Source organism: Heteronotia binoei, chromosome 1 (genome assembly GCF_032191835.1).
Source record: "Heteronotia binoei isolate CCM8104 ecotype False Entrance Well chromosome 1, APGP_CSIRO_Hbin_v1, whole genome shotgun sequence".
NCBI classification, from domain to species: Eukaryota; Metazoa; Chordata; class Lepidosauria; order Squamata; family Gekkonidae; genus Heteronotia; species Heteronotia binoei.
In genome coordinates, this window is record NC_083223.1 from 232,603,934 (window position 1) to 232,618,786 (window position 14,853).

Genomic DNA, 14,853 nt, shown 5'->3' on the forward strand with positions numbered 1-14,853 from the left:
TGCCTACTCTCAACTCCAAATCATTAATGAACAAGTTAAAGAGCATGGGACCCAGTACTGAGCCCTGCGGCACTCCACTGCTTACTGTCTTCCACTGCGAAGACTGCCCATTGAAGTGGCTCTTTCTTCACAAGCTGCAGACAGAAAGCTTCTAGAATAAATCATGCTGCCCTGGGCTCATTTCAGGAAGTGGGGTATAAAGCTGTTGTAACAAATTAATATTTATTACTTAAGCAGAAGATAGCTGGCTTAAACTGATTACCCATTATGAGCACTGACATATGAAGTGGCTCCACAGTCAACATTACGGCTGGACTGTGCCATACCTACTCTTCCCTGTCTACATAACCCTTACAGGAAATCTATCTACATGAATAGCCAGCATGGTGTAGCGACTAAAGTGCTAAGACTAACATCTGGGAGATGCAAGTTCAAATCTCTACTTTCCCGTAGAAGCTTGATGGGTGATCCTGGGCCAGTCATACATTCTTAGTCTAATCCACCTCACACAGGCAAACAAATGTTGTAAGCTACTTTGGGTCCCCTCTGGGGAGAAAAGCAGGATATAAACAGCAAAATATAAAGAGGAGATAGATGGCTCTCATATGTGGTACTTGAACTTTCTGACCATCTTCTAAAACCTTTTTTTCTAATGCTCTTAAAGCAAATGTGCTTCTCTGAGAGATGCTGCTTTAAATTAATAATATGCCACACACAGATCTTTACAAACAACGTATTTTATTCAGTTTTAAACTAGATACACAACTGAAAAGGAAAAGGCATTTTGGCACTACGCTATACATCAGTTGTTTCTACGTGTTGAGATTCTCAGGAGATACTGTACTGGTCACACTGCTGAGCTTTTAAAAATAGTGGTACGGTTCCCCAGCAGGCAAATGATTTAAAAAAATGTTTTATATTCCTGTTTATAAAGGAAAAAGTACAAGATGTGCAGAAAGAGGACACACACAGTTCTCAGATTTTTACGTTTTCTTGCACTCTATAATTTACCACACATCAGAGCAGGTGACTGCTTGCATTCCTGGGAAGGGGCATGCACAAAGATAACATTTTAAAAAAATCAACAGACTCACTAATAAGAAAAAAACTTAAGTCAAGCCAAAACCTAAAAAGTTACCTCATAGAAGGGGAAGAGGGATCTTTTAAAAAAATGGAAGAAATTGGCATTTGAATCAGATACAAAAAGCTGAAAGCACTATATTAACACCTAGAAATGTGATTCTTTACAAGTTAATCTCACAATGGGGTTATGCAAAATTTCTGCAAACTGTACAGTGCTTTGCCAGTGCAGTGCCTCTACATTTTATACAGTCTTTTACATCTATGTAACACATATGGAACATATTAAATAGCCAGCTGATATCCACCAGAGTTATATAGGGGAATTGGGGGTCAAGGGTGGGAGAGGGAGAAACATCCAGTACTTCCATTTTTATGCAAGTTATTTGTTCCAAAGTGGGGAGGTGGAGCAAATGGGTAGATGTAGGACTAGCAAATAGGGACATTTTATTTAAAAAGTGTTTGCCCACTCATTATTAACATATGTACATTCTTTTCAGTCTTTTAAATAAAAGAACAGCTGAGAACCAAGCAACACTATTATCTGTTGGCTCTGTTGAACTGAAAAGGTCTACACATAGCATAGCAAGTTATACACTTGCATAGATAGGCAAAAAACTAAAAGGTTCAGTACCTGGGTGAAGGCTTTTATTTAAATCCTGGCTGCAGAAAAACATCTCTTCTGTATTGTATAGGTCTGTTTAATAGCAGAACATTACGGGATGTGCTCAGAAAACAAGACTTTTGAAAAAAGGAGGCCAGATCAAAGTATGCATAGTCCAGAATTACATGGGAGTGAGGAAGCAGGCCAGAAATCTAGTGTCTTTGAGGAGAACATTTCTGGCTTACTTTTACAATTAAATTGCCTTCAGTTGATCAACATTTGGCATTCACAAGTAGATCACAGGAACTGGAGCACCCAATTTTTTAATGCTAAATGTACAGACCAGTTGGTTGTATCATTCAAAAGCCCATTTGTAATGCATGAAACTACATAAAAGGGGAAGAGAAAAAGTGGTCATTAGCCACTATACAAAAAGGAGATAAAAGATAGGACTTCTACTAACACAAGGCATTTGCATGAAGATATGAAAAAATGTCATGATCAAACACTGGGATGTCACAGCTCCCTACAACCTCCCTCTCCAGTGCAGCAGAAATTCTTGGTTAACAGGTTCCTCTCTATAGGGACTCAAAAACAACCCAAAACAGCCTTAAGCCTCAGTTTACCAGATCTAAAAGGGTTCTACAGACAATAAATTATTTTTGAGTTTCCTTTATTTTTTTTTCAGAAATGGGAGTAGGCCTTCCTTTTCTAAGAACCTGAAAGGGAAGAAAAAACCACAGATTAAAGATCAAATCTCTGATGTATATGTTCAGCAAACACAAAGATTATTACTAGGAACTGGCTTGCTCATCTCCCTCCCAACCAACTGCTATGGAAGATGTACCAGAGCCTCTGACAAAAAGGACATAACCCAACCAGCGAGTCCTTTAACCCTCTTCACAAGAAGCTCCTCCAAATGACACAGAATTCCATGCTTTGAATGACAGGAAAGATGGCAGCAAGTGCTTTTAGCACTTTCCAGCTTGTGCTGCTTGTAGGAACAAGCTAGTGACAAGCAGTTTGCTCTTCCACCTCCAGGATTCTGGTCAGAGACAGGCTGACTTAATTTAGTCAGTCATTAAGAGTGAAACATATGAGCTTAATGTTTACTCCATCCTGAAATGTCACTATTTGTCCTCACAACAACCTTGTAAGGTGGGTTAGGCAGATACTAACTGGCTCAAGGCCACCCAGTTGATGCACTGCAGAGTGGGTACTTGAACCTGGGTCACTCCTGTCCTAGTTTGATCCCTTAGCTATCACAATGAACCTGCTCCTCACTGTCAGGTTGCTGCCTGTCTATAGATCAAAGATAATGACCAGTATTATTCTTAGAAGAAATAAACATGCCAAGAACCCCTAATGAATTCTGTTTGAGCTTGGGTGTGCCCTCTCTTAGGTTAAACAAATCCATAATAGAAGCAGCTCAGTTTTAGGATGAAAGCTAGTATTAAGGAGATCTATATCTGGTTTCCTTTTATATGAACATTAATAAGTATGTCAACTGCATTTTATGCTTTGTCCTATCAACTTAAACATTTCTAGGTGCTTAGTGTTTTTTTTTAAACTGAGTCTTGTAAAGAGGTTTCTGTAGGAGGGAAGGAAACCATCTATCCTTATAATTCGAAGATCAGCTTTCTGCTATACCCAGCTGGGTATTTTTATCAGTCCAAGGTTCCAGTCTGCGCAACACCTCACCTTCTTATGCATAATAGCAAGGTGATACTAAGAGGTCAGTAAGGACAAGCAGTTGGTCATCAGTGAACTGTTGTTTGTGCTCCTGCCAGTTGTCATGGTGTGTCCTCCGGAAGTTGGACAGTGTTTTCTTTACTGTCATCTATGAGGCAAGCACACAAATCTAGAAAGCGTGTTTAAAAACAATCATCCTGCACTGGGGTAAGAGTGCAGGCAATGATTTCTATAGGACATGACTATAATGCTTATTCTGTGTCAATCCCCACTCTCAGGGAATCAGATGAGGTTTCATTATCAAAAAAAAAAAAAAAACCAACCCAAAACACACATTTCTAAACACTTTGAGACTGCATGTTGAAAATGCAAATCCATCAAATGAGAATATTCATTCAAAAACGTCCAGGGCTTAAAAATACGTATCATTTTCCAATACCCAATAAATTACTTCTAAATATTTTGGCTTAAATACTGCTTCCACTCAATGTTCCCTCTAAGGTGTGGAGTCACACAGAAAGTAATTTCTTTGCAAGTTCAAGTTGTACAGACTAGGGATGGGTATGAACCAGCTCACAAACTTAAATTTGTGATGAAAATTGCCTGGTTTGTAAGCTAAGGTCCATCAGCCAAACCTGCCATGCCCCCACATGTGGCTTTTGGAGGTTTGGCCAGTTCATGGTGACGCGTGTCAGTGGTGTCCGCAGCAGACACACTGGCACAGATCAATTATGATATTAAAGCAAAAGAAGGAATGGACTTCTGTAGTCCTGGAAAGCTCGACAGGCAGCACTGGCCCTCAATAAGAAAGCTGCCATTCTGTTCTATGAGGGCATGTACAGGGAATTCCCAGGGAGGTCTACTGCAAATCTGATGCCTTTGGCTTGCAGGGATTCCTTTCTGTAAACTCCTGGAACTGCCACTGTGATTTCTAGAGAGAGCACTTTCCTGGGGGAACCTAATTTGGGGGGCTGCTACTCCACCCCCACCCCCTGCAGCCAATCCTCACCAAACTACCATCCTGGACGGCAGGTAGAGGGGCATCCTGGAGAAGTCCACTGTGAGTTTGATGCCTCTAGGTTTGGGGGGGGGGGGGGAATTCAACACAGTCCTGAACTTGATTTCCCCAGAGTACCTGGGAGTACCTGCTTTCCTGGAAGTACCTGCTAAGTTACAGCCCCCCAAAATCCAATCCTCACCAAATTTGGTGGACAGGTAGAGGAGAGGCAGCTGGAGATTTGCTGAGAGTTTGGCATCTCTAGCCCAAAGGGGGGCCCATTCTATGACATAACAATTTACCAGTTCAGTAAACAGGAAGATTCATGGGTTGTGCAGCCCTACAAATTGAAACAAGCCTTGATTTTCCTGGCTTGTCCCCATCCTTAGTACAGACTAGCCAAAGCATTACAACTGAATTTTGCAGAATGTATGAACGGGTCTTTATCTGCCACCTAGAAAAGCACAGTGGAAAATTCTGCCTTGCTGCTAAGTGAGCACCTTTGTATGTGCATAGTCACCCAGCAGCTTTTTCAACATCCCACAAAGGAAGCTTTTATTTCCTCTTTATTATTTATTTACTAACAAGATTTGTACCCTGACTTTCTGCTCTGTTATGTTAGTTAATCAACTGAACAATACAAGCCATTTTAAAAAAACCAAAACCATTAAAAACAACACACAAATACATCATTAAGGCAAGTTAAAACCAGAGCTTAAAATAAGAACAAAAGATAAAAAGAACAGTTAAAGCACTGGGGAGGAAGGATTTGAACCATCCTTGATCTACACAGGAGCAAATGCAGCACTTCAGCTACTGATTTGGAACTGATACTAAACCATGATTCAATCTTATGTAATGTGAACAAGCCTGAGGAGCTCTCAAACTCACATCCTGCATTCCCCTTGTATGCATGCCTTAATATTTAAAAAAGACTTCCACATTCCTACCGAACCACTGGTTCTGTAGTCTAGAATCCTGGTTTGGAAGGCAGAGAACAAACCAAAATGTTAGTCTGGAAGAGCAAACATGCTTATCAATACGCATGTGAAAGGAGGAGAAAATGGGGAGGCATGTATAAGCCAAAGGATCCTCATACTCATTCATATGACAAATCATGTCTGAACCATGTGGTGTGGTGTCCTGTCCCTTCAAATAAATACAACTGCAGATGTAACTACATTAAGTGAGGGAACACCAAATAAAGCCATTCAACAAACAGTGATAGGAGAACGAAACACTGGAACCTACCAGAAAGTTTCTTCTCTTCAGTGTGGTGAAGTCATCCAGACTGGTCATGTGCCCAAGCTATCTAGATATCCTGGGTGGAATTACTTTCATTATTCCAGAACCTCTGCAAGACCCTCCTGCCAAAGGAAGCTTCCACAGAGTCTGGTCTCTCATGTAATGCTTCACAAAGGTTGAAAAGCTAGACTGTGTGGCAGATCTACAAATTTCCTCCACCAGGGCCCTCAGAGAATATTGCCAAAGCTGCTGCTGCTCTTCTGGAATGAGCTGTAATATTCTTGGGCATCACTAGGCCCTGAGTCTTGTACACCTTCCAAATACACATTTTAACCCAGAAGGCAACTGAAGATTTTGATAGTTTTCCCCAGGGGTGGATTGCTGTGTGATACAAAGAGAGCATCTGTGAGTCTGAAATTTGCCATTTTGTCCACATAGGTATGCAGAGTCCTGAACACACCCAGTTTCTGCCACATCTTCTCCTTGGGATTTTTTTACTTTGGACAGAAAGAAGATAATATACGCTGCTGATTGACATGGTAAATAGAATTAACCTTTGGTATGAAGGATCTGATCTCAATACAACAAAATCTTTATGGAAAATACACAGTTCTCATGATGTTTACAATCTCCGTGACAAATCCAACTTTTTCTAGATCTGCCCACTCAATCTCCAGGCTGTCAGCTGAAGCCAAATTGGGTCAGGCTGATAAATTGGACCCTGCAACAACAGGTCCTGAATGGCCAGGAGAATCCACAGTGGAGACACTAAGAACTTCACAAGCTCTGAATCTAGGGTCATCTTGGCCAAAAGGGAGTAATGAAAATCATTTCTGCTCTCTTTCCTTATTCTGCTGATGACCTTGCTGATCAGGAAAGTCGGTGGACTGGAAATGCATACAGAAGACCCTTGGGCCATGGGTGAACTAAAACATCCTCGCCCTCTCCCTTGGCTTTGTGAAACCTTGTCAGAAACCTGGGAACTTGGTTGCTGTGAGGAAATGCAAACAAATTCAAGAGTGGGGCCCCAAATAATTTCATTACCTGCTGGAAAAGGTTTGGATTTCAGCTCCACTCCCCCGAATCAAGATTCTTTCTGCTCATCCAGTCTGCCTCTCAACTGACTATACCTCTCAAGTGTTCCACTAGGTGTTTCTCTGCTCATTGAAAAAGAAGCCTGGTCTCGCTGAACAAAGATTTCAACCTTGTGACCCCTAGGCAATTGACATGTGCCTTTTAGAAGATGATCTTGGAAGAACATTATAGCTACCCTGACCACAAGCAGTTCCAGCCAATTAATACTGTGAGCCACCTCTGCTGGGCTCCACCCGCCCAGAGAGACTTGCCCAACATTGCCCCCCCCCCCCAAACCTCTTGTGCTGGCATCTGTTATCACAATGTGAGACAACCGAAGAAAACTTACTTCCTTGACTAAATTCAACAGGGATGTCCACCAACTTAGGGACTTCTTTAATGAGACATCTGTTTTTACTTTATATTTTTTCATCCTTATCTCCCTCTGATAAGGGAGCAGTGTTCACTGTAAAGGTCTGGTATGGGATTGGGACCAAGTAACTAGATCTATTGTGGGTATCATGAGTCCAAGAAGCTACAATAAATGCATGAGATCTGCCAACCTCTGGTTACAAATTAGTTACCTTTATAATCTTTTTTCTGTTTCTCTTTGGGTAGAACACCTTCCCTTGACTAGTTGCTATCCTTGCTCCCAAATGAATAAGACTTCTGGAATGGGTGAGGTGACTTTTCTGTAAATTGACCAGAAACCCATGGGCCTGAAGCACTTCCATTGTGTATTTGGTGTCCCTGTTAACCGTTAATATCTGGCTGTGCTGGCTTGCCGGCTTCCAATATCAGATTACAGCATCTTCCTGCTGTTCAGAGAGAGCAGGGTTAAAGGAGGTTTCCAAAGTGCAGAGTCATTCCATTTCAGCAGCACAGAGTCCTTCAGTAGAGATCAGGTTTCCAAGGTGCAGAGTCGTCAGTCTGAGATCAGGTTTCCAGAAGTCACCATCCATGTCCAGCAATGCCTCTCAGCAAGGTCATCAAGAGGCTTTATACCCAAGCATCACAAAAGCAGTCAGCTTCTCAGGAATAGTCCTACAAAGACTCATCTTTGCTCTCAGCAGACAGCTGGCAACAAGCCAGGAGGCATGCACTTTGCCGTCTAGCTTGTAACTCCATTCTCAGCTTTTTCCTGTGTCATTCCAGAGGTACAGGTGATCCTGGAGAGCTGGAAGCAGCTAACTCTCACTTGCTGAAGTACAGCTAGGGGTTCAGTGTGAGTCTAAACCAACTTCTGAATGGAACTCCTGACATGTTTGCTCCTCAGTTTCCTGCTGGTTGACTTCTGTCGGCCTTGGGCTGGCTATGCGGGGCCCCTCCTCCTCAGAGGAGTTCTCACTTTCTCTGAGTTCTGGCTGACCCATGACATCAGCCCTGATATATTGTTGATATACATGTAACTTCCTACTAGGGCAACCAAGATCTTGGTAAACACCCTGGGTGAAGACAAAAGACTAAGTGGGAGGGTCTTGTACTGGAAGTGCTGGCCTTGGAAAGAAAAGCAGAACTGCCTGGATGACTGATGTATAGGGATGGGTCCAAACCAAACCACTAAACAAAATTCATCGTAAATTTTGTCCTGTTTATGGTTCTTAAGTTCAGGAGAAGTCTACTGTCACAATCTTCAATAAACTCTGAAGGCAGTTCATGGAGGTCCATGGCAGAAAGCAGGGGTTTAAAGAGATTTCAAGTCCCTATAAACCTCTGCTTTCTGTTCCCCACAAAAGCCACAAAAACAGATGAAATTTCTTGTACAGTCCTCCCACTCTCGGCTGTTTTTCAGGCTATGCAGACTGGAGGATTAGCCTTTAGCCAATCCAGTAGAGACCTGCAAAAATCTGCATAGCCCTGCCTGGAGATGGAGGAGGTATGACCTAACCCAATCTGGATGACTTCCCCCACTGAAGGAGAACTACATTTTGACCATTATGGACTGTACTTTAAATGACATACTAGAATGGAATAAAACAACCAAGAGCTGATGCTTACTTCAATAGGCTGAGGATCATTCAGGTGTGCACTAAGATCCATCAAAAGTTGAGGCATCCACGTGGGTACATCGTAAGGACTGGAGAGAATGCATGCACTAAGTCCAAGAACACCAGCATGGCGCTTAACTAAGTCTGCAAAAAACCACACAAAGCATTGTGTTCTGTGTTGAAGAATGTTGCTTTCTAATTCCTGACAATATTGTCTTGAAACAGCAGATAGCCCTTCAACTCTGCATGAATATATCAACCATCTTTTTAAAAGCCTACGCAATGCTACAGCTACTGCTATAAAAGACTGCTTTAAACCTCATCAAGAATCTGTTTTTAATGTAGTTTTTGTGTTAAAGAAGCTATAACAGCATCAAGAATCCCCCTTCCAAAATACAATTACAAATTAATTTTGAATTGCATTAAAATGATCATAGAAGTCACAGGAAGGTCCCTGCAGTCTGTGGCCAATTAATTTATTCTTTTTAGAAAGCTGGTAATGAGCTTCCCTGGATAAGGATTCTTCAGCAAAAGTGAAATGCTGCCAAAGAAAGTGGTTATCCCCTTGTAGCCACCTACTTTGTTTGAAATTGAGTAGGCCTTCACTAGCTACCTTCAGAGTGCAGAAAGTATATTTAAGATGAAGTGTCACAAAGCATGGCTTAGGACATACCTTCCAACTCTTACCAGAAAGGAAAGAAGGGAATCTAAAATGCCTACAATGTCCTTGCACTTCCAAGTCTGGGGACAAATATGAGGCAGAAAGCAACACCACGATACTGGTGATGAATATGACTGACTGTGCTATAAAAATGAGCTCAGGTCTGCTGGCACAACTTGTAAGAATGCACACAACTTGCTAACCAAGACTACATGAATGTTTGGCAAGCTGCTCCTAAGATAAAGTTTGGCTATTAATCAACAACTGGGTGTTAGGTGGTGGGTGTCATGTTAGTTATCTAAAAGCTGAGTCTACAGGTATTCACAATGCCCAGACCCTCGAGCAGTGGAAACACCCCCTCCTGTGCCCACTCCAATGACTGGAGATAAACTCTACTATCATGTTTTCTTGCCCCACTATTCATGACCTTTGGGGTGCACTGATGTAGTGAAATGAGTCAAGGAATAATTGAAATGAGTATGTGGGTATCTTCCCACAGCTACCACACATGCAAGGAAACTCTTTTCAGTATAAGTTGTCCTTTAAAATTCCTACTTAATTTTCCCAAGCACTTGAATCAATCACAAGTAGAGCACAACTTAAACAAGCAATTTAAAGATTTAGTAATGAAACTTGGGTCCCTGGAGACAATGCAGAATGGCACCCCCAGCTACAGCAATTGTGTTGCCAGGGTTTTGTTATACACTAGCATGGTTTAGTGTCGAAAGATGAGTCATCATCACAGGAGGCCAGTCTGTCTTCGAGGCCAGCCTTGGCAGCCCTCCCTGTGAGTCTAGTGTCTCATGGCTTCCCCAAAGGGACCCTCAGCAGCACTGCACCCTCTGAGCCAGCAGAGCCCTCAAGTGACTGGTTCCAGCATGGATCTGCCCACACTCAGATCCAAGATGGTCTCCTGAAGGACCCTAGGAGCAAAGATGGCAAGCGGCTTCCACCAAGGCTTGGACCGGATGCAGGAGTGCCCACTTGGCAGCCTGAGGCCTCAGCTCTGCTGAGGAAATGCCAGGGGAAACCAATGTCATACAGGATCCCCCCCCCCACTACTCCTCAAGAGTAAAGGGTACACCTTAGCTTGTGGAGAGAAGTGTGATGTGGGACCAGCCTCACCTGCAGGGAAACACCCTGTACAAGCCTGCAGTGAAGACAAAGTCCGCGTGGGATCAATGTGTCCACACTTGCTGAAGGCCCTGACCTGCTTGAGACTGATGCACAGAACCTTGTTCCTTGACCCTTGGACTGCTTTTGGATCTTGCCTTTGGAACATGTGCTTTGACCCTGACCTTAGATCTTGATGTTGGACTGCGACCTGACAACCCTTGCTGTGTGACCTTGGGGTGGCTGGGACTTGCCTCCTATCTGGCAGTCAGGACAGGTTTGCAGGTCTGTTGCCAGCTGAAAGTTCTCTCTTGTCTGGGATCAATCCAGCTATAAAACCCTCCTTGCTCATCACAGTAAATTCTGCTCAGAACATGAACATATATAAAGCTATCATACTGCTGGTCCCCCTAGCTCAATATTTTTTATTCTGATATACAACAGCTCTATACAGCCTCAAAGAAAGTCCTTTCTCAACATCTCCTATCCAGGATCCTTTTAGCTGGAGGTGCCTATGACCTTCTGCGGTCAAAGTATGATGAACCTTATTACTAAGCCACACCATCTCCACATAGTTTAAAAACATAGCACCAGAAGCTTCAATATCACACCAAGGTCTTTGCATATGAACTGGCTACTGACTCCAAGTATAATCATTGATCATTTATCCTTGGTCTTGGTTCCTGTGTATATTTCTAAGCGGAAGAGGGGGGTGATTGTAACTAGGACAGTGAGATGCTGGCCTGTGGGGGCGACTAGGCAGCTTCAAGACTGCTTTGAACGAACAAATTGGGACATCTTTGAACATCCAGACCTAGAGTGTTATACAGATACAGTTTTGGGGTATATGGCCCACTGTATTGATACTGTTACAACAAACAAGTGTATTCGAACCTATCCAAATCAAAAGCCATGGATGACTGGCACTGTTAGGTTTCTCTTGCATAGGAGATATAAGGCTTTTAAGTCTGGGGATGCCTCACTTTACAGTGTGGCCAGAGCAAATTTGAAGCGGGGTATTAAACAGGCCAAAGCTGCATATAAGGGCAGGATAGAAGAATGGCTTTCTCAGAATAATTTGAGACAAGCCTGGCAGGGGATTCAGCAGTTAACTAATTTCAAGGCGCTAAAGGCTAGTACGAATGGAAAGCAGGAGCTGGCAGAGGAGTTAAATACTTTTTATGCCCGGTTTGAAGTGGATCAAAAGGAAGCAGAATTACTAGTAACATCATCATTGGGGACCGAGCAAGGTGCTCCTTTCGTTGTGAGGGAGCACGATGTTAGGTGTATAATGAAGGCAGTAAATTCTAGAAAGGCTGCAGGTCCCGATAATATCCCTGGTTGTGTGGTAAAGGAATGTGCAGGGCAGTTAGCCGGGGTGTGGACTGAGATTTTCAATCGTTCTTTGTCACAATCCATTGTTCCCACTTGTTTGAAGGCTTCCCTTATTGTCCCAATACCAAAGAGGACGCCAGCAAAGGTTTTAAATGACTATAGGCCAGTGGCCTTGACTTCTGTGATAATGAAGTGTTTTGAACAATTAGTTCGAAAATATATTATTTCCTGCCTTCCTGTTATTTTTGATGAATATCAGTTTGCTTACAGGAAAAATAGATCTACTGAGGATGCTGTTAATACTGTTCTTTATACTGCTTTATCGCATTTGGATAAAAAGGGGACGTATGTTAGAATGTTGTTTGCAGATTTTAGTTCTGCTTTTAATACAATATCACCCCATAGATTGTTGTCTAAGCTTAAAGATTTGAAGCTGTCGGACTCTATATGTGAGTGGATTTTGAATTTTTTGTCAGGTCGTTCACAAAGGGTTAAAATGGATGGATATATTTCCTCCGTGAAGATCTTAAATACTGGCACCCCTCAGGGATGTGTCTTGAGTCCACTTCTTTTCACTATTTACACGTCTGATTGTGTTTCCAGCAGTCTGAGTAACAAAATCATTAAGTATGCAGATGATACAACGTTGGTAGGGCTCATCTCTGAGGATGATGAGTCTGCGTACAGGAGGGAAGTTCAACAGCTGTCCCTTTGGTGTAAAGTAAATAATCTTATTTTAAATATAAATAAGACGAAGGAAATTATAGTGGATTACAGGAAGAGTAGTTTGGACACCCAGCCGTTGTTTATTGATGGTGTTATGGTAGAACAGGTGACAGAATGGAAGTTTCTGGGAATTACCATGAAACAGGATCTAACATGGGGGGCAAATACTTTAGCTCTAGAGAAAAAGGCCCAGCAACGACTATACTACTTAAGACTCTTAAGATCACTACAACTGTCAGGGAGTCTGCTGGTTGCCTTTTATCGTAGTTCCATTGAGAGCATTTTATCTTATTGCCTCTGCGCATGGTTTGGGAGCTGCACGGAAGCAGAGAGAAGGGTGCTCCAAAGAGTGACGAGAAGAGCACAAAAGATTTGTGGATGTTCTCTCCCCTCATTGGTGGATCTGTATAATATGGCATGTAAAAGGAAGATACAAATGATCCTAAGGGACCATACACATCTGGGCCATTTGCTTTTTGAGATCTTACCGTCAGGTAGACGATATAGAGTGTTGAAGGCTAGGACAAACAGATTTAAGGACAGTTTCTATCCAAGTGCTGTGGTTAGGTTAAATGCAGGGTTATGAAGGATTATCTGTTTTAGATGTATTTAATGGTTTAAATGGTTTTAATGGTTTTATGAATGTTTAATGGTTTTATGAATGTTTATTTAATGGTTTAAATGGTTTTAATGGTTTTATGAATGTTTATCCGTTTTAGATGTATTTAAATGGTTTTAATGGTTTAAATGGTTTAATGGTTTCAGATGTATTTAAATGGTTTATGAATATGTGTGTTTGATGTGTTGGTATGTTTGTGGAAGAGCACCTCATTTCGTTGCTCTCTTTTTGTTGAGAACAATGACAATAAATTCATCTATCTATCTATCTATCTATCTACAGCGAATTATCAGATCCAAATACAACACCCCCTCTTGTTAGCAGTCAGACCCCTCCCATAGATGGGCAGTTTGACAGCTAGAGACAAAATGCCCCTCTTTAATACCACCTCCAAAAATCATAACTGTGAGACACTGCTTGGCCTAACAATGAAACCAAAATAGAGCTGGTACAAAAATGGATGCCAGCAAGAGACAAGCCTGGGAAAATATCCTGGAAGGTGAAGTCAGGTGGTTGACTAATGACCCTCCTCTCCACCCTAAAGAAATGCATAATTTAAATGGGTTTCTCAAGAAAACAGTACCTCACCTTGAATTAACTTCCTCCACACCCAGTCATACCTTCCCCTTGCCCGTTCACCCTAATTAATGAGCTATTTGAACAACCTGATAGCCTCTCCCATCCTGTACTAAGGATTATCAAGAAACATTAAGTGCCATTAGCCCAGCTCAGGCAAACCCATCAAGAGTTTCTCAATGTTTACCTTGGGGAAACAATAAAAATACTGTTTTGGGGGCAAACATGACAGACAGCCCCCCGGGAGAATTTTTCCTATAAATGTATACACTCTGCCCATACTAGTATGTGTGTGTTCTCAGCACTAGACATTGCACCCCTACTTGTGTGAGGGCCATCTCCTCTACGAAACGCTGGCCATTTCCCTCACTGCCTTCTGTGGGCCTCTTTCTCCAAGATCGCTAACTATCACTGTCCCCAAATATCTTTTCCCACTTCTCCCTTTTATTTTCCTCTTAGATAATGTGTATGTCCCCTGCATGCTCTCTATGGGTGTTTTTACCTTTTATTACTTTTCAATAAAACAGCTTTCCAGTTGAACTTCAGCCTGGTATGTTTTGAGAGTTCTCCAAGGGAATCTCCTGGGATACACTGGTGGAGATCCCATTCACCTGCCTCCTGCTAAGCTAAATTTCCCCAATTAAATTATTTTTGGCCAACTTCCACTGCTCTAGTCTGGGCCTTTGTTAGAAATGAGGAAGGGCTCTGGACATGTGCCTTACTGTCAAAGTTAAAGCAAAGATGGTTCTAGTATATCTGAGATGTTCTGCTACATATATACTTTCCTGAAGGAGGCCCACCTTACCTGCGGAAGGAATAGTATCCACTACAGTGCTAAGGTCCCGCTTTCTCTTCTTTGGAAGCCTCCTCTTGCAGAGTTGCTCAAAGTGAGTCTGCATGGGGTCATCCATCACCAGAAAATGGCACTGTAGCAGGCCACTCAATGTTGTGGCAGCCATCTCTCTCACCTAGTATTGAACAAGAATATAAATTACTGCAGCCAGCATTCCCAGCACATAAAACAACATTTCTACCCCTACTGTCCAGAACTCATGCTGTCATAACACAGCTCAGACAACCCTTTCAGGTTCTATCACTGCTTGGTGTGAAGCAAAAATACACAATCGGGCAACACTGATAAAG

The 14,853-nt window shown here is 42.3% G+C and overlaps 1 protein-coding gene across 1 annotated transcript in view; it reads right to left on the minus strand.

The window, feature by feature from the left end:
• Positions 1–719: 719 nt before the first annotated feature.
• The window catches only part of PSME4 (proteasome activator subunit 4), a 121,345-nt gene continuing 107,211 nt past the window's right edge, over positions 720–14,853 (minus strand). The window contains exons 44-47 of the mRNA XM_060249138.1: positions 14,516–14,678; positions 8,691–8,824; positions 3,386–3,524; positions 720–2,403 (exon numbers count right to left, since the gene is read on the minus strand). Of these exons, the coding sequence (XP_060105121.1) occupies positions 3,390–3,524; positions 8,691–8,824; positions 14,516–14,678 (432 nt within the window). The 3' untranslated portion in view covers positions 720–2,403; positions 3,386–3,389. The remainder of the gene's footprint in view (positions 2,404–3,385; positions 3,525–8,690; positions 8,825–14,515; positions 14,679–14,853) is intronic.